General features: G+C 44.2%; 1 protein-coding gene across 1 annotated transcript; it reads left to right on the top strand.

The window, feature by feature from the left end:
• Positions 1-9,456: 9,456 nt before the first annotated feature.
• NFKBIZ (NFKB inhibitor zeta) lies at positions 9,457-17,938 on the top strand. Its single transcript, XM_039385463.1, has 12 exons — positions 9,457-9,761; positions 10,192-10,331; positions 11,246-11,282; positions 11,381-11,484; positions 11,593-12,356; positions 12,799-12,904; positions 13,235-13,381; positions 13,872-13,935; positions 14,561-14,730; positions 15,383-15,493; positions 15,612-15,779; positions 16,441-17,938. The coding sequence occupies exons 1-12, from the start codon at positions 9,527-9,529 to the stop codon at positions 16,492-16,494; spliced, it is 2,100 nt and encodes a 699-aa protein (XP_039241397.1). The 5' UTR covers positions 9,457-9,526; the 3' UTR covers positions 16,495-17,938.
• The last annotated feature ends 3,570 nt before the right edge of the window (positions 17,939-21,508 follow it).

The raw sequence follows: 21,508 nt of genomic DNA, 5'->3' as shown, positions 1-21,508 counted from the left end.
TCTGCTCACCTTTTAGGAAAATCCTGGAGACTTCTTTCAAGCTGGAGGTTATTCATATCTACTGGAGCAGGTGACTATTTCACATCTGATAGATCTGTGACAGAGACAGCCTTTTTTATTATTTTTTTTTTTACACTTGCCCCCCCCCCCTCCATTTTAATCAGGCTCCTGCTTGTATGGAGCTTTCACACTGACACCAGCCCTGTGAAACTCACTCCAGCCTTTCTGAGGGCAAAGTCCCACTGAAATCCAGACAGTCACCAAGGAGAGGTATTTGTCCTGTGCCACCGCCCAAAGGCTGGAGCTGGGTTTTTTTCCTACGGGACGTTGCATCTCTTTTGCTTCCTGTGTGACTGCTATGCAGGCACCTGCTTGTCCAGGTTACCCCATAGTGCCAAGACAGAAAAGGGCTACAAGATGCAGCTTGACTGCTTGTGGCCATACAAGCAGCACTCCAGGCAGAAGGCGGACAAGGAGGACAACCTGACCCTGGCAGGAAGGAAACCCCACCGTGTTGTACCTGAAGGTTTCTCTTCACCCGTTTGTTGTACCACACTTTTTCATTAATCTTGCTGTGAAACTTGTATCAGTGTCTTCTAGACCCTCTCTTGGCAGTGTTACGCCAGCCTGGGGTTTCCTGCCAGCCTCCTTGGCAAGGGAATGTCCCTGGCCAGGGCTTACCCCGCCTGGGAAATTCCACGGTGCAGAAAAAGTCCAGGGAGCCACACTCACGGCACTGTGCTCCTCCACCCTGCTGCTTCCCCTCGCATGTCATAACATCCCCTTTTCCTTCTGGCTAACCTGAGCCAAAAGATAAGTGGTGTGTGATCCACTGCAATAAAAATAGCCCTGTGGGTACTCAGCCTGGAGCTGTAATGAACCTGTGGGGTGTTGTTTAGGGTATTTTTCTTTCTTTCTTTTTTTTTTTTTTTTTTTTTTTGTGACCAGAAAGTCAGAGTAAGCAGGACTTTTGTGAGGGAGGGGAAAAAATAGTTTCCTTACCACTGCTTCTCTGTTTTATATCATTAAACCTCAGAGGAACCTCTCAGTCATTCACACAGACACGGTCATAAGGAATGATTGTTTGCCAGTGGGGTGCAAAGAAGGGGCTTGTTTTCTGTAGAGCTATTTCTAACTTCAGTGCTCCGACATGAAGGTAACGCTGTTATAATTTTATTTTATTTGCTGCTTTAAAAAGCTGTAATTGATTGGAACAATATTGAGTTCTTCTTATTATTTTTTTTTGCTTCTAATAGCCTTCCAAGGGGCTTGTGTTATAATTGTCTGTGCCTGTTTTGGGGTTGGATATGGAAGAATGGTTGGCTTTTGGGAAGGTAATAGGTAACAACAACAAGGGTGAAGAAACCACAAAGAACAGTGGGTTTTTTGAAAGCCCACAGTGAATCTAGTAGCAAAATACCCCTAAATAGCTTAGCTGTTTTGGGCAGCTCTCTCTGAAACAATCTGCTTTTTCCAGGAGAGGATGTAATAGCTTTCCAGAGTTTAGATGGAGAGATGTTTGTTTGTTTGTGGATGAAAGCTAAGCTTAGAGAGCACTGAATGAAAGAAGCATTGTTAGTGAAAGCAGGTGTTTTGTATAATCTTGATTACAATTTCTTTCCTCACAGCTCATCATTAATTTTGGAATAGCAGAGCATCAGCAGCATACAAGCCTGCCAGCTTCAACAGGAGAGGCATAAACTGTTGTGGTGCAGTGTGAGACAACACAGGGAAACATATAAAAATAGGGATCTACACCTACTTTCTTGTAATTCAGAAAAAGTCTGTGGGAATGAAAAGAAGTAAGTTTAATGACCTTAAACTTCACTTTAAATTTTGTTATGCTAAGGAATTTATTAAACAAAACCATAAACTTCTTTTCATCACTTGGTGAGGGTTTCTCTGGCTTACCACATGAGGTCAATTATGCAGCACCCCAGTTCATTAACGGTGCCTGTATCTGGCAGGCAGGGAAGGCAGCTCAGCACTAAGCATCTTGCAGAGGATAAATTGTGGTCTGGTTTTAGACCCCAATTATTTGGGGGCATGTGTGTACCATGGTGTCATTGAAGACTTGTGTACGGCAGGCGGTGGTTAAGTTTGCAAGTACTTTAAATGGAAGCTGGGTATTTTCAGCTGGGACTTTTGTGGCTTGCCTGGAGGCACGTGGAGTACAGGGAATGGGTGATACCCTGGGCTCTCCCTCAGCCAGACTGGGTGACCAGTGGTCAGGGAGAAATGTCACCTAGGGATATTGGAAAGAAGGCCACATTTCTGCTCCGAACAAAACTCCAGTGTCAGCTTGGTGATCACTGTCTGGCATGTGATTTTGTTTTTGCTAGTTAGACCTTTTTTTAACTTTCTTTACAGCAAGCCACATTTCCTGTTTTGTTTAATGGCAGTGGGTACAAGTAGGGTGTGTGTGGGGAGGAAATGTCCTCTGCCACTGGGGCATGAGCACTGGCCAAGCCCTGGGCTGCTTGGGGCAGTCCAGCTGCCTTGCACTCTGCTGCCCTGGAGGGGCTGGTTGGGGTATCATCGTTGTTGTCATCATAATCATTAACAGTTGCTGGAAATGTGTTTCCAGCAGCTCTCCTGGGCACTGGGAAGCTTTGCTTCTCTTCCCATCCCTGGGCTGCCCAGAGCAGCAGGATGGCAGGCACAGCCCCATCCCTCCCTTTGATTTTGCTCCTGCTGCAGCCCAGGTGGTCTGACCTCACTTTGCTTCTCACCTGGACTTTTGAGAGCAGCAAAACTCAATCCTGACAGTGCTGCTGAGAAACCGCTGTGTGATTTTACGTGTTCCCAGTCACAAGCTTCTGAGACAAAATGTGCAAGGTAGAAACAAGAGCTGCCTTTACTCTTGCTTTCTTCTCAAGAAATTGGCAGGAAATGAAAAGGAAACTTAAACATCCATGGGCTGGCTTCTGTGGAGAGCAGCGTCCTGTCAGACAGGATATGTCTGGCTTTGGTAGGTGTCTTTTCCCAGCTGAGAACTGGAGGAGGGAGGCAATGCCTGGGAACAGAGCTTTGCACCGTGCCCCACCAAGTCAAAGACTTTATTTTCAGCTTTCTTGATGTTTTATGCTAACTTGTGCATGATTTACATATTACTGTAAATTTGTCATTACTGTCATGGATTTCTTTCTAAATGTGTAGCAGCTGGCTGTTCAATCTGTAGAAAGAACACAGTACTTTGTATCCTTTACATGATATTAATACCCTTTAGGCAGACATAGGACAACTGTGGTTGAGAGTTATGTGACAGCAAATTCTGATCCATAGGTGCAGTGATGTTGTCCCAGTTGTCCCAGCACACTTTTAAATGAAGATAAAACCTGCCCTAGTACATGCAATTCATCCTAAGCAACAGGAAAATTTTTGTAACTGCTGAAAGCAAACTAACATTTTCCCTACCATAATAAAATTCTATTTGTCTGCCTTGATTTAGGTGCTTTTTTAAATGAGAAAATTTCCTGTTTATTGAATTTTTGTCTGACTAATGGAGGACAGCTCTGCAGCTGAGTTTCAGGACTTTCCCAATGGTCAGACAGACGTGCATTTTGAAAGCTGGGATTTCTCTCGTGAATGGACGTCTGAACTGAAAGCATTTAAACTCAATAGACTGGAAAACACAGTGAAATAAGATCAAGATATTAGATGAGGGCATTTCCTTCAATGATCTCTACAGTGTTAACATGCTACAAGTGCTTTTTGCTGTGGTTGTCTTGTTTCTGCCTGGGCTTTCCTGCTCATGGATCTGCACCTCGAGCTGATGATATGCTCACAGGCTGCGTAGGATTGTGCAAATCAGTGCTGAGGCTTCCTGCAGGTGTTGATCCTGCCATGCAACCACTGCATGGATCAGCAGCATGCATGCTGACACTGTGCCTGGGGTTTCTGGACTGGTCAGCTGCTAGATTTGCTGTCTGATAGATGTGACTGGTTTGCCACGTCCAAGAGGAGTGCAAATTTTCAAAATCTGCCTGGACGACTTTTTTGAGTGGAAAAACATGTTTGGGAAGCCTGGATGTATGGCGACCTTAACCTGAGATAGGTTACTCGTTACATAAATTGAGAGTCTAGGAATGCAAGTTCCTGGGTAGATCGCAGTTCAAAAAATCATGTTTTTCTGGGTTCAAATCTCAACTGAGAGTTTTTCCTCCCATTCCTGTACTGAAGTGTTGACTGGTGATGTGCACTGGGACAGCTCTGCAGTCTCTGCTAGAAAGTGGTTTCATTTCACAGGGGCTTGAAACAGTTCTTGTTTGTTTGTGGAAGGTAGGAAGCCTGAAATGGAAGTACACCAGGGCCTAACTCACCTGCTGTGTTTGCAACACAGGCTCCTGCATCTTACAGCAGAACATAAAATTATTGTGGACTCAGAAGGGCAGGTTTTGGCCCAGGCTGGTCACCTGAGTTAGGAGGGAAAATGTCTTCAGCATGAGCCACGAGGAAAACTGGTGCTTACTCCTCCAAACTTACACTGGGTCTCCCTAACAGCACTGAGAAACTGCACTAACTCCCTTTCTAAACCGGAATATCGGAAGAAGCCAAATATTTTGAGGCAAGATTGAGCACTATTTACCTCATCTATGTGCACACAGTATTCTTTACAGGTGACATATGACGTTTCCCTTTGCTATGGGGAAATAGCCTTCTGCTCCTTGTTTACACGGTGTGACATCAGTGGTGGATGTATTTCTTAGCCGTGCGTTCCTACTGCAAGGCACTAATGAACTAATGAGATATGTAAGCTTCTGAGAAAACATGATGAACCAGGGTAGTGAGTATCTTGAGAGGAATGTCCACAAACATGAGGTGTATGTACAAGGAAACTGTTTACTTTCACAGAACTGAGATCCACTTCACCAGCTTTGCAACACTTACTGGGTTTAGGGTTTCTTTTAGTCTGTGCTGATTTAAGCTGCCTTATATACGCAGTGGAAAAAGATCTACTTAGGAACATCCCACTTTTTTTTTAAATTTCTTTTTTTCTGTTTTGGTTTTTTTTTATATCAGGCAGCTTGGGAGGAAAAAAAGAGCAGAATTGAGGGTATTCTTTGGATCAAAGGAGCAAGGCCCAAAAGAAATATGTTAAATAAAAAGTCTGAATTTTCCTTTAATATGAAGGCTTATACATGCCCCCTTTTGATGTTCAGCTTAATTCCAGAATGTCAGTCTTGTAGACCAAAGTCTAGGAAAAAAATGTAGCAATACAAGTATAGCAAAGAGGGAAGAAACACTGACTGCTCTGTACCAGCTTTTAGAGCAAACCTGCGTCATGAACCATTTCCAACCTGCTGACATGCACTCTCTGAAACTGGTAAAGCAAACAGAGGTACAGATCCTGAACGCTCGCTAGGAATGGAATAGTTACTGAGCTTTTATCTCTGGTTTTCTTGATGCTATTCTAAAAGCAATCCAGGTGTTATGCAGGATAGTTTGGGGGGTTGCATACTGTGTGGAAACGCTGCCGGGGTACAGAGGTGTGGTGGAGGTGTTCACTCACCTCGACTCAGCCTGCAGCAGGAGCCTAATTATACCTATTGGAGAGTAAGGAACATTTGACGTCCATACACCAAACTTGCGTTAAGCAACTGGACTGTAAACTACCATTTTTATTTCCAGTTTGAGAAATACCACAAAGGTTATACTGCTCCAGAAATATGTTGCAAAATTGAATTCTTGTTACTAATAGCTTGTGCTCTGCCACTTTACCCAGAGACTGACCCTTATCCTGCACTGCTGCTTGAGAGACAGACTGAGGAGAGAGATTTATTCTGCTCCCATACCCGCTGAACCATGGGCTGCTCTGAGAGCTGCCATGTTCCTCACTCACAGAGGGAGGTTAGGAAGGATTGTGTGCCTGGCAGAATGACTATGTGCTGCTCTATGGGGAAGACAAAGTTCCACTTTCTGGGCTTGATTGATTGATTGATTTATTTATTTATTTAAAGCCTATATCCCTTATAATGTTCACATCAGTATGTGCCCCAGGGATTGAGCAGTGCAGGCACACTGCATCTTTTCTCTGTGCTGGTTCTGATTAGGATAGCAAAAGAGAGACACATGACCCTGGTTAACCTAGATGTTTAGTCAGTGATGAAAGCCTTAAGTTGCTGGTATTCAGCTTCTTCAATTTTTGCAATGAGACCCCTACCCAGCAAATGCAAACTTCAAGACAACAGGATTTTGGTTTTGTTCTTAACTGAACTTTCAGATCCCTTTGAGGCAGCTCATAGGTGTGCACAAATCACCCTCTCAAAAGCTGTTTCAGTAATCAAGTATATTGGATTAACCTAAACCGAGACTGATTGCTTTAATGCCACAATAGTTGTCCAGACTGTGTTCTGAAGGGAGGGAAGAAACAGAGTTTTCAGAAACAATGCACTCCGTTTCTTTTTTGTTGTTGTTTGTGATACCAAGATAAGCCTATCTTGCTTTTTGCAGGTGTGTAGAAGAGGAGTTTCAGGACAAATGCTGCTGATAATGGCCACTAGTTGGCATTATTGATACATCCCAGTAAATGGAGGTGGTGCAATAAAACATGGAAAGACAGTGCTCAGGGAACTGAGAGGACCACCTCTGTGCTCACCTTGCAGCCTTCTCCAGCTCTGAGACTGATGGGTTGTACCGCATTATAGCTCAGGCAAAGCAGGCTGAAATTGCCTGGATGCCACATGTGTCCTGCAATGCCTTCCCAGCTGGTCCCCCTTCCCCTCCAGTTTGTAGCTGTTCGTACAGGCTGTGTCAGGTTCCTCATTAGGAGAAGAAGTGCTTTTTCTTGGTCACCACCCTGCCCCGGAGGAACTTACTTTGGCTGAAGATGCCTCACAGGGTTTTGGTCACCAGAGAAATTAAGTAGTGTTTGGGCCAAAACCCAAATGTTCAAGGTCTGCAGCATTAATAATTACAATTTGTGGATGTAGCAATAATTTACCAGTAACTCTCATGGAAGCACTTTGAGTGCACAAGGCCGCTGGGAGCCAGCTCATCTTGTGCAACCTATGGGTGTGTGTGTATTTTTGAAAGAGCCTTTTGTTACAGAGCTCAGTGGAATTAGACTTGTCTTAATCTGCTTTGACTGGGAGTAGGTTTATGCCAGGAGACCTGATAAATAAGATGTCACTGATGAAACAAGTATGAGTTGATGTATCAGAGTGTTGCCTGAAGTGGATTTTCCTTGGTAAAGGGAGAGCAAGTCAGCAATTCAGCGTTCAGGAGAATAGAAACTTTGGAATAGAAGAGAAAAAAATTCACATCCTCTTTAAGTTAAAAAAACCCAAACAAGAACTCATTAAATTGCTTTATAGAATAGTTTTCATTCATATGTAGCAACTAATCTTCAATTAAATCCATTCCAAAATTGTTACTGAATAGCAAGGATAAAGGCGCTGCCTGTCCCTACCTGCATGTGGTTTAGGGACCTTCCATGGCACAGTACAACTACAAGGAGAGAAATCCACTTTTGGTTTGAAATCTCATTTAATCTCGGCATTTTGAAGGCAATTGCAGGCAACTATAATGACAAATCTAATTTTCTGAATTATCAACTTCTCACATTCGTGTTACCATTTGCTTGTTAAAAGATGAAATCCATTTGCTGCAGTAGTTGTAGACCCTCTTGGTGATATTAAAATAACTTGCTTTCTGGGTTACTTGGCAGGGATGAGAATGGAAAGGTCCATCAGTCGGATCTGCTTTCAGAAAGCTGAGTTGTGAGTCCTCCCATTAGTCACCAACTGTGCAAAGAGCATTCGGGGGCTCAAGGATCTCTCAGCACCAAGTGCTTTTCAATGAGGAAATACTTAAAAGCATCTACCTAAGGCTAAGGTATTGTAAGTGAGGACTAAGGCTTGAAGAACAGAGAACCATGTCCTAGTGTGTTGAAACCATATGGCTTGATTTCAGAAATCCTCACCTGCATAAAGTGGTTCATTAATGAGGGACCCGTGCTTGGGAGAGAGCTGCTGCTCAGGGAGCAAGTGAGTTCTTGGGCAATTTCTCGCATTACTTGGCATCTGATTTCAGTTTATGGGTTCCATTTGCAAATTTTGTTGTGACTGCATAGATTCAATCTGTGGTGTAAAACAGCAGTTTTTGGAGTAGAAAACTGCCTAGCTAATTCCCAGCAAAAACCTTGCTTCAATTGACAGTGGAAGAAATATTTGAATAGTATAAAGTAATTAGCTCCTGCCTCCTCATGGGCTGATTAATATAATTTCATGTTGCACCTGTCCCATGTTTTTCGATACAATGAAACATTAATAATAATATAAATTATAGACCTCCAATTTGCATAATACACTTCAGAAAGACCATGTTGTTTTACTACATAATTTTTGGAGCACCCACAGTACTAAAAACATCCTAATCAACCTCACAGACAAAATCGCACTTTTGTATTTTAGAAGACAGTGACCTCAGTGGAAATGAGGAAAGCAGATATATTTGTCTGAAAAGTAGAAACCTGAGAAGTCTCCCCATGAACATCGGTAATAACTCAGTGCTGTTGTTCACAGTAATCGCAGGTACATGGTTTCGCCCACTTTTTGTTTCGGCATTGTGTTGCTTACCCACTTCTCCCCGCTGGCCTCGACCAAGAGGCTTTGCCACCGTGGTATGGTGCAACTTAAAACCAAAATAACTCCTGTGTCTGCCCCCTGCCTACTACACACTCCAGTCACAGAGGAAAAGAGATGAGTCACCTCTGTTGTGAGTAACCGCTCACATTTCCCTTTCTCGCTGGATGCTGCTCACTTGAAGCACACGACCAAAAAATCCCTGTAACTCCCAAGACCACGTCCCCGGAGCCGCGGCCTGGCAGGAGTGGGACAAAGACTCCCACGGCATCGCACCTGGGGTGAGAGGTACCTGCACACGGGGACGCGAGCTGGGCATCAGCAACAGGGGGCTGAGGTGGATGCTTGTCCTTTCTATCTCTGCAGTCCCGTAAGAGGGTGGGAATTAGGGGTTGCATTCGTTGTGAGTGAGGACTGCCAAAGCTCAGGCACATGGTGTGATTCTTGGGGTGTCCTGTGCAGGGCCAGGAACTGGACTTGATGATCCCGATGGGTCCCTTCCAAATCAGCACGTTCTGTGATCCTATGAAGCCTACAGGGGTAAACTGAGAGGACAGGGTGCGAGGTGGCATCCATAACTACCACTCCCATCGTTCCCATCCCATCCCGCCACCCCCACCCTGGCGACGCTGCCCAGTGCCCAGGCTGGGGGCTCTGGTCGTCCACACCACGAACCCCTCGCGTTGCCCTGCCCGGCCCTGCCCTATCCTGCTCCCGGTTCCCGCCCCGCCGCGGGCGCGGCTCCTCCCGCGGCCCTTACGGGAAGCGCGGCCCCGCCCGGGCCCGGCCCCGCCCCGTGGGGGCGGACCCGCTATAAGTGCCGCGGCCGCCCGGCCGCCCCCAGTGCCCGCCGCGCCGCCCGTCCAGCCCTGGCCGTGTCTTCTCCCGCTCCGCCGCCCTCAGCCGCCCCTCGCCGCCGCCCGCCGCCCCGCGGCACCGCCATGATCGTGGAGAGCAGCCGAGACGCGGCGCCCGATGGCGGCGACGGCGGCGCCCTCAGCAGCCCCATCAACCTCGCCTATTTCTACGGGGCCTCGCCCCACTCCAGCGAGGGCAGCTGCTCGCCGGCGCACTCCTCCGCGCCGGGCTCGCCGGGATCCGACTCGGACCTCTCGGTGAGCAGCCGCGGCGGCGGCCGGAGGGACCCCCGGGGCGGCCCCCGCCCCGCGCTGCAAGGTACGGCCTGTCCTCCGGCCTGGGGGGCGGCGGGGAGGGCGCGGGGCCGCGGTCCGCGCTTTGTCCCTGCGGGGGGCGAAGCCGGTCGCCGGCCCTTTCGGGTTGAAAAGCCGCCGAAGCGGTGAAAAGCGGGAGTGCCGCGTCGGGCGGGCGCGGCTCGCAGGTGCTGCACGCCCAGCGTTCCGATTCTTGGGAGCGGGAGCGGCCGCGGGGGTGCCCGGGCGAGGGGGCAGCGGAGGAGCCGCACGCCCGTGGGATGGTGGACGGGACGCGGGGGGCAGCGCCCTGGCTCCTGTCTGCTAACCAGGGATTTAGGTGGTTTTCCGCAAGAGTTCCCGGCTTTGTATTTTGTTTTTCTTTATTTTTATTTTTGTTCTGTGAAAACGGAATCAGTGATTAAAAATCGGGTTTTGTTTTCGTGTCTCCGCAGTTGACCAACACATGGGGGGGGGAAAGCAGCACAGAGGACCTTTCCAAGGCGTCCGCGTGAAGAACTCCGTGAAGGAGCTCCTGCTCCATTTCAGGAGCAGCAAGCAGATGTCCTCGGGCCCCGCCACCGAGGAAAGCAAGGTAACCGGCATTTTTGTACACTGACATATTTGCTTTTAATGGTTACTGTGCCTTGCGATAACGCTGGAAATGAGCTGCTGCTTTATCTGATGTGGCTGGAATCAGTGTTTTTCCTTTTCAACGCATAATGGAAGAATACTGCTGGGCAGAAATCGGTGGAAAGGTTTACCGTGGGAGAAGGAAGCGCTTAAAAATGTTCTTACGAAGCTTTATTTTCTAAAGGGAGTTTGGGTAAAGATACATTTGTGTTACGAAACCACAGAAACTCCCTGTTAACTGCAATGAGATCATTCATTGGAAGGGTTGGGGATTCTTCTCAGGAGAGATTTGTTTGTCATGCTCTTACGCTTCTCTGTGCAGAGCACACAGTATAAAGGTAGGCCCTTCCACTTCCAGTCTGAAAAGACAGAAAAAAATACAGGAAATTCTGAGAAGATAAAGGGTATTTTTGATTTTATTAGAATAGTTTTTCTGAGTGTGTATTTGTAAGGTTTCTAGATAAGTGTGTCACTGGAAGATTTTTGCATAGAAAAGTTCATGGCATTGGAGAACTGTAAAATCGGCTGGCTTATTCAAGTTTAAAAGAAATCCTTGGGAAGGAACAGTATCTTTCTCTAGATTTTTTTGAGTTTTGTGGTATTGTAACAAATAGCTTAAAAAGCCTAAAGAAAAATGGTGGTTTTAATTTAAATTTCATGAAAGTATTTCCATTTTCTAACCTTAATTAAAAGCAATTAAGTTAGGGTTAGACAACCATGTACTAGAATTACTATAAGGTGTATTCTGTGTTTATGAAGGAAGTCATTGCTGCTTTCTTGGTGTTTTTATTGTTGTTGTTTGTTTTGTTTTGTTTTGTTTTTTTTTTCCCTGTAATAACATTATAATAACAGAATAATCTGGATTTTTCTTGAAAGGCACAAGGAGGATTGGTGAACTACGAGCCATATACAGGTAGACTGTTTTTTTTTTTTTTATACATACCTTGCAGTATTAAATCAGTTGTAAGAGTAACCTCCAAATGGATTCTAAATTTGTTTACTTTTCAACAGAGCTGAAGAGCATACTAGGTCACAGTGGCAAAAGAAAGGCTCCTGAGCTCCTTTCTGATGGACCTTCTTTCAAACGCCAGGCTAATATTCACCCACATCTCCTGGTAAGTTTGTATTAATTTTTGCTTTATACAATCAGAAACTACCAGATATAACTGTACCTCCAACTTTCTGGGGCTTGTTTTTATTTTTTTTTTTTTCCCTCTTGTCAGACACCACCCCAGACACCAACTTCTATGGATAACATGGAAGAGACACATAAAAACGACCCAAAGCATGACAGTAGTTCTGATCTGCTGCAGAACATCATAAACATCAAGAATGAGTCGAGCCCCATTTCCCTGAACACGGTGCAGGTGAGCTGGATGCACTCTGTCTCCGGTCACGGCTCGGCCGGTGAGCAGTACCAGGACAGCCCAGGAACACAGGCTTTTTCACCGTCCCAGAAATACCAACCATTCCAAGATCATACCAACCAGCATATACTTGATCCACCGCAACATTACCAGTTCCCCCCATCCCAGAACCAAGATTTGTCACAGAGTTATCCTTCAGATGCCTCCCTGGAGTACAGGCCATTTGCTGCCAATGACCAGTCTCCTGCCTACCAGCAGAACACCTTTGAGAGCCATGAACTGCAGTACTGCCCGTCCCAGAGCTTCTCCTCCCTCTTGAATGACTCTGAAGGCTCGGAGGGCATCTCCACTCCCCTCCAGCCTCTGACCAGTGCCCACCCACAGGCTGATGTTGCCCCTCATGCCCCGAACTTCAGCTTGCTTTCCAGCAACATCTGTGGTGGTCTGGAGCGCAGTGTCTCTTTGGCTGCTCTGAATGTCTCTCTACCTGATCAAAGCATTGCCAGAAGCACGACACAGCTGGGCAAGTCATTTTTTCAATGGCAAGTGGAGCAGGAGGAAAACAAACTGGCTAACATATCTCAAGACCAGTTCCTTGCAAAAGACTCGGATGGAGACACGTGAGTGCTGTTTATCTTGGTGTTTCTTATGTGGGAGGTTGGGGAATGGTTTTGCATTTTGGTGGGCTGGGGAGGGAGTTGAGAGGCAGAGTGGTATAGTGGAAGTCGTTCAGTAGCAGTGTTTGTGTCATGAGTGCAGTAGTTCAAGGTAATCAAGCAAAGCATGTGGTGTGATGCAAAGAGTTGCAGTGCACTGAGTAGATGAGGTGTTTGTATTGTCTAATTTTGAGTACTTATCAATAGACTGTGGTAAGTGGAGAGAAAAACATTCAAATTTAGACGCTTTGAATTGCCCTGGTAAGAAAGTATCCATGTTCCTGTCTTAGTTATGCAGAGAAGGTCTGAAGCTGGCAGCATAACACCCCTTACCATGTGTTTGGATCTCTGATGTCTTGAACCCTGGTTTGTATGGTGGTGTAAATGTTTCCTCTCTTTCCTGCAGCTTCCTTCACATTGCTGTTGCCCAGGGCCGTCGAGCACTCTCCTATGTTCTTGCAAGGAAGATGGCTGCCATGCACATGCTGGATATTAAAGAGCACAATGGCCAGGTGAGGTTCTCAAAAACCTTTGCACCTGCTTTGTGCACCTGAGTGCTTCCTGCATGTCTGGACCTTGAGAAAGATGTGGTGAAATGCTTATTTAATATTAACCCCAAGATTTAGCCTGCATACTAATATTAACCTTGAGCTAATAATACTTCTTGGGATCACCTTGAGCTGGTAAAACTATGTGTTCTGCTTCATTTGTCCTGGCTTCCTAGCATTCATAATCACTGCTTAAATAATACCAGGCAGCTAGGCTTTTTATTTGTTTTAGTTGCTCTTTCCTGTTAGAGATCAGATGACTAATAGCTTAAATTTTCTTCTTGATGTTTGCAGAGTGCTTTCCAGGTTGCTGTGGCTGCCAACCAGCATCTCATTGTGCAGGACTTGGTTAGCTTGGGGGCTCAAGTCAACACCACAGACTGCTGGGGTAGAACGCCGCTGCATGTTTGTGCTGAGAAGGGGCATGCCCAGGTCCTCCAGGTAAGAACCAGCAGGCACAGCTTTGCCCCGGCCATTAACACTTACACTTTGTGTTAGTTGTCTTGGGGAAACTCTGGAAACATCACTCCTCCCTTTATCTTTTCTCTCTGGGTAGCCCTGCGAGTGTGTCTCAGGGCTCTACGTTAACAGCTTGAAGTGAGACTGAATTTCACGTTAAGGTTCTCACCAACATTTTGAAGTCATTTGCTGGAATCCTCAAGTCTACCAAACCAATAAATAAGTCTCCTCTTAATCGTAGAATGGTTTGAGTTGGAAGGGCCTTTTACGATTATCTAGTTCCAGCTACCCTGTTGTGTTCAGAGACACCTTTCAATAGATCAGATTGCTCAGAGCCCCATCCAGCCTGCTCTTGAACACTTACAGGAGTGCCCTTTTTATTGCAACTTTGTTGCAGTAAGACTGTATGCAAACTTGAAGCGGTATGTGGTTGGGATAAGACCTAAATGTGTACCTGTTCCCGCTTTTGTAGGCGATCCAAAAGGGAGCCATGGGAAGCAATCAGTATGTGGATCTTGAGGCAACAAACTATGATGGTGAGTAGTTAAGATAATTTATAGAGTTACTGGATATTACAATGTTTTATAGGTGCTGATATGAATGTTTTCCTGGATTGAGAAGCAAGAAAATGGAGTATTTCTTTGTCAGATTGAGTTTTACAGTTACAACTGACATCTGTCAGATAAAAACATGGTTAGTCTGTGTCTGACAGGACCTCTTTCCTCTTGCATATGATTGCCACCTTTGGCACAGAGAGTGTAGGTAGTAATTGGCTATTGTTTAAAACATTTGAGTGCCAGCGTTACATCAGTGGATACAGAAGCCAGAATCTCTGGCACTTGAGAGCTGCTTTGTTTGGCCCTCTTTTCCATAAACAGCTCTTTCTAATGTATATTTTGTAAAAAAAAATATTAGAAATTGATTCTTTCATTATCTGCTGGCTGAGATCTCACAGTAGGTTGCTACTTAACTCCTCCAGTGTTGGACAACCCAAATCTCAAGCTGCTTAGGAACAGTCACTGTCACTTGCAAATATGGAACCATCCCTGGGCTTAATGGGATGAGAAGCAATTTTATCCAGCCTTTGGATAAAAGCAGCCAGACAATACTTCTGTATTGTACTTGTTCATTAATGATGATTTTAATTTTTTTTATGTTAAGGTATGACAGCGTTGCACTGTGCGGTTCTGGCCCATAATGCTGTGCTGCATGAACTGCAGAACAGTCAGCCACCTCACTCCCCTGAGGTCCAGGAGCTTCTGCTGAGAAACAAGAGCCTGGTAGAAACTATCAAGACTCTGATACAAATGGGAGCCTCTGTTGAAGCGAAAGTAAGTAAAATGGTTTAGTCTGAAGTGCCAGATCCAGCAAGAATGTGGAAGCAGAACATGTTGCTTTCTCTCACACCACATTTCAGCTTTATTACAAAGGAAGTAGACTAATTTGAAAGCTTCCCTACAGTTTAATTTGCCCAAATGGGATGAGAATGTTGCATTTATTCAGAGCAAGGAGCAAGGTATTATCAATGCAAATGAACCCTAGGGAAAGAGGGAGGTGACAGTCTAATTTCTGGATTAAAAATGACTCTACACTGGCTGCAGTTAGTAGTGTTGTAAAAGTAAGAATATCTCTGGAGCACTCAGGTATCCATAGTAATGGGGTACTGATGATAATTTGTTCTTGAACTACAACATTTAATTAAAAACGGCTTACTTGTGCATTCGGGTCTGTGCTGGGCCAGACTGTTAGCCAAAATATCAAAATGTTACATTATGTAAGCTTACCTCCAGATGAGCTCAGGTCCACTGTTCATCAGGTGTTGATATTAAAATATATATTCAGATTGACTTTTGATGAATTGTAGTGCAAATATGTTTGTTCAACACTCTGCAATTACTTTGCTTTCTGTTTTTGTTTGTCTACATGTTCACCCTGGATAGGTGAAGCACCTGCAGGGAAGACTAACAGTTTCTTTTTTGATAGGATCGCAAAAGTGGTCGCTCTGCTTTACATTTGGCGGCAGAAGAAGCAAACCTGGAGCTCATTCGTCTCTTTTTGGAGCTGCCCAACTGCCTCTCCTTTGTTAATGCCAAGGTATGGTAGTTTTCCTGTAATGCAGATAAAATCTGGGATGTGCTTGTGTGTGGCACCGCGAGTGTCCTGAGCCTCGTGCCCTCACCTTTTCTTCATGGAGTTACTTTGTCGTTTTCAGGCTTACAATGGCAACACAGCACTCCATGTGGCTGCTAGCCTGCAGTATCGGGTGAGCCAGTTGGATGCTGTGCGCCTGCTGATGCGTAAGGGAGCTGATCCAAGTGCCAGAAACTTGGAGAATGAACAGCCAGTTCACCTGGTTCCTGATGGCCTTGTAGGAGAACAGGTAAAGTCATAACAACCCTCTCCTTCTATCTGTCCCTATCTACACAAGAGCTTTATTCCTCTCCAAAAATTTCTTTTGGGTTTTGAGTTGCAGCTTCTAAGGAAAAGATTTAGCAAGTGCCACTTTATTCAGAGATCTTTAGTTTCAATGTCAAGATCAGGCAGAATATACGAAGACTTGGAATTTTAGGTTTCACTTGTAGCTTTTATTTTTTCCATCTCAAAAGCTTTTTCCTGTCAAGATAGGTTTTGTCTTTGTAACCTTACCAACATACTGGAGGTAATACTCCTTCTCCAGTTTGTCTCAGCATGACCCATGTTTGTGCTTTTGTTGCTCTTGTCGTAATTAGTAAAGGCAGTTCTTAGACCCAAGTAGCAGATGAAGAAAATCCCTTTTTCCTGAGAGCTATATAAATACATGATGAAAGAGGTGACTCTTGGCATAAGAGACTTGTAACTTAAGCACAACTGACTTGCTGACTATTGCCTTTCATTGGTTCAAGTGGTGTAAAATTGGATCAATTCTTGTGTAACTGAACTCAGAACCTAGGCTTAGATAAATGAGGAGTGCAAAACTGAGTCTAGGGTGGGGTTTTATTTTCACATTATGACTCGCTTTAGGGTGATGAATACTAATGCTTTTGTGTCTTTCTCTTCTCCAGATAAGACGTATCCTAAAAGGGAAGGCGATTCAGCAGAGAGTGTCGCCGTTTTAGGCTCCATGTTTCTTGGAGTTCAGCAACTCACACTCACTGTCAGTCAGGCAGTCCTAATGTATCTGTAAATAGACCATTTGCCTGGTGTGGGCAAATGTTAGTTGTTTCTATGAAACAAAAGCATTTTGTTCACTATTATATAGTGGGTTATATAAGAGTTAAAACCTCAAACCCCAACAATCAAATTCCTCTGACCAAACGGGAATGTTTAATTCCCAAGTATGTGGAACATTTGCCTGGATACCTGGATTTCACAGCTACAGCAAGACTGATTTTATTTAAACAGCCATACAGATAACTTGTAGACAAGGGAAATTCTACACGATTTTTTTTTTTTTTAGAGACAGCTGATACAGTTCAACAATACAGCCTTTGTAGTGTTTTGTGTTTTAAATAACACTTAAGTGCAAGAGAAATTGAATATTTTTGAAGTTGAACATTTATTTATGTAACTTTTTAGCTTTCTTCCAATATCTTGTGCAGGATTGTATATAGTCACTGACGCTATTGTACAGCTGTATATTTCTAAGAATCTATTGATCACTTAGGGAATGACCTGAAGAAACAAGTTCCTTGATCCTGAACTTGCAAATTGCATATAGAGTTTTAATACTAGACTGGTGCAAATCGGGTAAATTCTGTTGTTTTGAAAGAGTGAAGATGGAAAGTACAGTTAAGATTGTCCTGGCACTGTTGTTAACAACACATGAAAAGCCATGCTTCTTCAAGGGACTGTCAGTTTTTCTCATGCCCAGTAGGGGTTTTTCTTTCGATGGAACAATAGATTGAGAGAGAAAGATCATGACTCTTATAGTGTATATGGAACTTGCACTTTAAGGAATATGATCCTGATTCAGTGCAAGTATTTAGCATGTACTTAAACTGTTGGTGCATGCTGACATATCTCCATGTTAATTGTAATACTTCAACATGTGTAAGCCCCACTATGTTGGTAGGGCTTAAGCACATGCATAAGTAGCTTACTGAATTGAGCTCTAGTTAATTCTAGAGACAATGTTTTCCACCTCCTGAGCAGTTAGTCCATTTATGGTTTTACCTTATAGGTATAGTGGTTAGCCAAGTAATATTTGAAGTTAATGTTTTTCTATTTTTTAATAATTATGATTATTAATGCAAAATGTATACTAATGATGCTGTATACTTGTGTTCTGTTGGAAAAAACTTCCTCCTATCACTTTCTGAATGATCTGTGCTGGGCTGTAATCCAGTAATGTGTTCTCTGTATGGTCTTTGCTCTTAAGCTGTTTTTGCATCACATGCAATTCTCTGCCATAACCATTTAATTAGTCTGATTCTGCTGTTTTGACAAAGTATGTCTTGTAGACAAGCTAAATGAAAAAAATCTGATATATGGAGGCTTAGTTGCAATGTATTTCTTGAAGGGTCACATGTAACTTGTGTTTGAATAAACATGATAATTAAATTTTGGTGGTTACTGTGTGTGATACAAATAATGACAATGAAATCAGGCTTGAGATAAATCTGATTTTAGCATGGTAATACTGTGAGGCTCAAAGGTAATTTGTTAAGGATGAAATGAAGTCTCTCTATCCTGCTGTTAAGGCTTTTCCCTTGTTTGATGCTGGTTTTGAAGCTGGTGCTTGGATGTTCTGGGTCATGCACTGTGCAGTTGTATTGCCTGTGTATTTAGTAGATATGCCCCAAATAGAGATAACAGTCACCAGGTTGTCCACATTGCAGGTTGTCACCTGAACACTTGTCCCTGTGTACTTGAAAGTTCTGACAAGAACTTTCTCATGTTCTCCCCATGACTTCCTTGCCTTGGCCCTCAGTTCTTGCGGCCCAGGCACAAGCGTCACGTTAGCACAGGTGGCAGTCTGTGTAGCCAAATGGGGCCATGCACGTGGGGGTGGGCTGTGCTTGCTTCACAGATAAGAAGATGGGCTCTGAGCCGGCAGCAATCCTTCAGGAGGAAGAGCTGCCATCACAACCTGTCCTTGCTGAGCATGAAACTGTTGAGATGGCAATAGTCAAGAGGGAAAAGCGGATGAAGCATTAGGATCTGCTACTATGGTATTGTATAAACCCTATGTCTGCCCCTGCCTTACTGCTCTGTGTGGTGAGGGTGTCCCCTCAGGTGAAAGTGTGGGGACTGGAAGAGGCCCAGAGGTGTGTAGGAACTCCCTTCCAGGGAGCAAGAGAGTCAACTAGGGCAGTTCTGTAGAGCCAGGACAGGCCCTAGAAACTGGGTGGGGATGAACTGCTTGCTCTCCCAGCATGAGACCTGGAAGATATTGATGAAGGTAGCAAGCACACAACAGACAACAGGATACAATTCCTAGAGATAGCAAAAAAATGGTAGAAACAAGACACTTGTTGATGCAGGAGAGCCTGGGTGCATACTTAAAAGAATAACATTTTTGGGAAGAGTTACTGAAGAGACTTCCTGTGTGAGGCAACTCACGCTGTGCTGAGGCACTGTCCTGCAGGCTTGCCCTGCTCACAACTCTTCCCTGAGGACTTGCTAATGGACACTCACAGGCCTGTACCAGACTAATTTATTCTCTGTACTCAAATCACTGTGCCTAGACTGGTAGTGGTTCATGGGTTCAGTCCTACTTCACCGATACTGGTTGCACCCTTCATGGGAAGAAAACAGGAAAATCACCTTGCAGCCGCTTGAGTCCTTCAGGGACATGCTTGCAGTTCCTCTGCTCCTGCCCTGTGCAAAAACTAGTTGCTGAAAGTCTAAAAAATGGCTTTTTGTGCTGAGGTAAGGTGGTGGAGAGAGGAAACTGTGCATTTTTTAGCAGATAAGACTGGGAAATGATGACAGAGACTGGAAGTGGAATTGAATTTCTAGTTAGGATATGCAAAGATGAAATGGCACTGCTTTATGTGAACAGCTAATTGGGTCTAGATCGTGTTGAAGATGCTGTCTTCTGCTCCTCTCACTGCAAGTGACCCTGCCTTGGGTATATACTTTTTATTTTTATGAAGAGCCCAATAGTACTCTTTCCAGATAATTTTCATTTTCATTATAAAAGGTGATTACACAGGAAAAAGATTTGCTGATGAGATATTCTGGGCCTTCAGATCAGTCTGATCTGACTGCCTGGCTCTCCTTTCTGGGTGGCATTGCCTGAGTCATCTCATAAATGGATAAAGTCCCTTGGACTTATAAGGTTGGCAGAATATTAAGATGTGTTTGGCCAAAGCTTGAGCATGAAGTAGGTGGTGCTGGTGAGAGGCATTTAGAAGCAGTGTGGTACTTTCAGTGGCACTTGGGCCCTTCTGGAAGGGGCGCTCCTGGCACTCCAAGTCAGAAAATTCTTAAGGGGAGACTGAAGTGTTTGAAGCTAATTTAATTTGCCTAGAGCCTAATTTCATTGTCTCAAGAGTTCAGTAGGCAATTTCACAACAAAGCATCCCTAGTCTAACTGACTCATTTTTCTTCCCTGTGATCTTGGAAAGGTCTGTCATATCTGACATGATATAACTAGCTATTAGAAACAATCCCTTTTTACTGAAGAGGAAGCAACACTAAATATTTTGCAGGCTGACAGTGTTTTCCTGAAAACTTATGGTGCTGGGAAAGAGCTGAATAGCTTTTATTGATGTGGATGCAGGCTCACCATTTATTTCTCTGGTTGGAGTAGAGATAGAAGAGACTCTGGCTTAGGTCTGAGTAGGAATATTAAGACACATGGTACTTTGTTCCCAGGATGTTTCTGATTTGTTTGTCTAAGTAAGCCAAACCTCAGTAAAGAGTTGCTTTCTGATTTTTGTGGACTGCTCATCTGGCTGGAGTTGTGGAAGGTGGCAATCCATGATTTACAAGAAATGTGTTCTGCTTCTGGAGATGGAAAAAGTACTTTTCCCACATCCGTTGCTCATTTTATATTTTTATCAGACAATAAAAACATAGCCAGGAAGTGCATTATTAGAGAGACTTGGGTGTGGTAGAAGTGACTGTAAAGATATGACATCAACTGCTTGTTCCTTTCGCCTGACAGTTTGTGTATCTGGTTGCCTTTCTTTAAAAAATATATATACTCTAAATATATATATACTCTCCTGTGTAAGAGAACGGCTGAGGATGATTAAAGTGCAGTAAACATATAAAGACAAAGAACAGGGTCCTGCAATTAAGTATCTGCCAAAAATTGACCTGGTATTTCAATGTATTGAAACCAAATTCTTCTATTTTTATCTGTTACTTTTCATGAGTGTTTGATGGTAGTTTTGGCCTGTGGGACTGGTGGCTTGGGAGGGTCCTACAACTGAGTCCTTCTCAAGTTGGTGAAGTGTCATCCAGCCTTTGATACCACACCTTTTACTTTTCATGAGTAGGATGAGGACCAACATTGCTGTGCAGACACTGGCCTATACTTGGGTTTAGAAAGGCAAGTGGCATCCCCAGACATCAGGACACCTTTCAAGCAGCATTTCACTTCCTTCCCCCACTGCCCCTGGACTGCTGTTATTTCTGCCTGTAAATGGGGCAGAACTAGCCTCGAAATGAAGTTGTTCCTGACAGGTAGTCTTGCTACCTAGGAATGCTCATCTGCCCACAAAGTCCATATGGGCAGCTCTGTGTCTAATCTTACAGTACTTCTTTAGATCCGATTACCAATAGCAAAACACTCAAGGCAGCACTAATGAAATTGGGAACCACACTAGTACGGAAGTGCTACACCAGAGGTTGTCTCTAATTTGTGTGTTGTTTTCTCCTTCAGACGATCTCTTTTCTAATAGTGGGACTTGGGGGTTGGTTTCTTCTTCAGGCACCTATCTTAGGCTTGCTGGAGAAGAGTAGCATATCTTGGGCTGTGTTTTCTTAAGGTCTGTTTGTTTTCAGCTCTTATGGTTGAGACTGACTCAGTAAATCTTTGTTTTACCTGGTAAACCTTACTCTTAACTCTGAAAACGTGATCTAGGCTGTTTTGAGAAAGTGATTGCTGTGCTAACCAACTTGTACTTCACACGTGGTTTTCCCCTTAGTTTCTGGTGAATTTTTTCCCTTCCCATT

The sequence above is a fragment of the Pipra filicauda genome, unplaced genomic scaffold, assembly GCF_003945595.2.
Source record: "Pipra filicauda isolate LSUMZ 115617 unplaced genomic scaffold, ASM394559v2 scaffold410_size627686_pilon, whole genome shotgun sequence".
In the NCBI taxonomy this organism is placed as follows: domain Eukaryota; kingdom Metazoa; phylum Chordata; class Aves; order Passeriformes; family Pipridae; genus Pipra; species Pipra filicauda.
The sequence above is the reverse complement of the archived record's forward strand: the minus strand, read 5'-3'. Positions and strand labels throughout refer to the sequence as shown.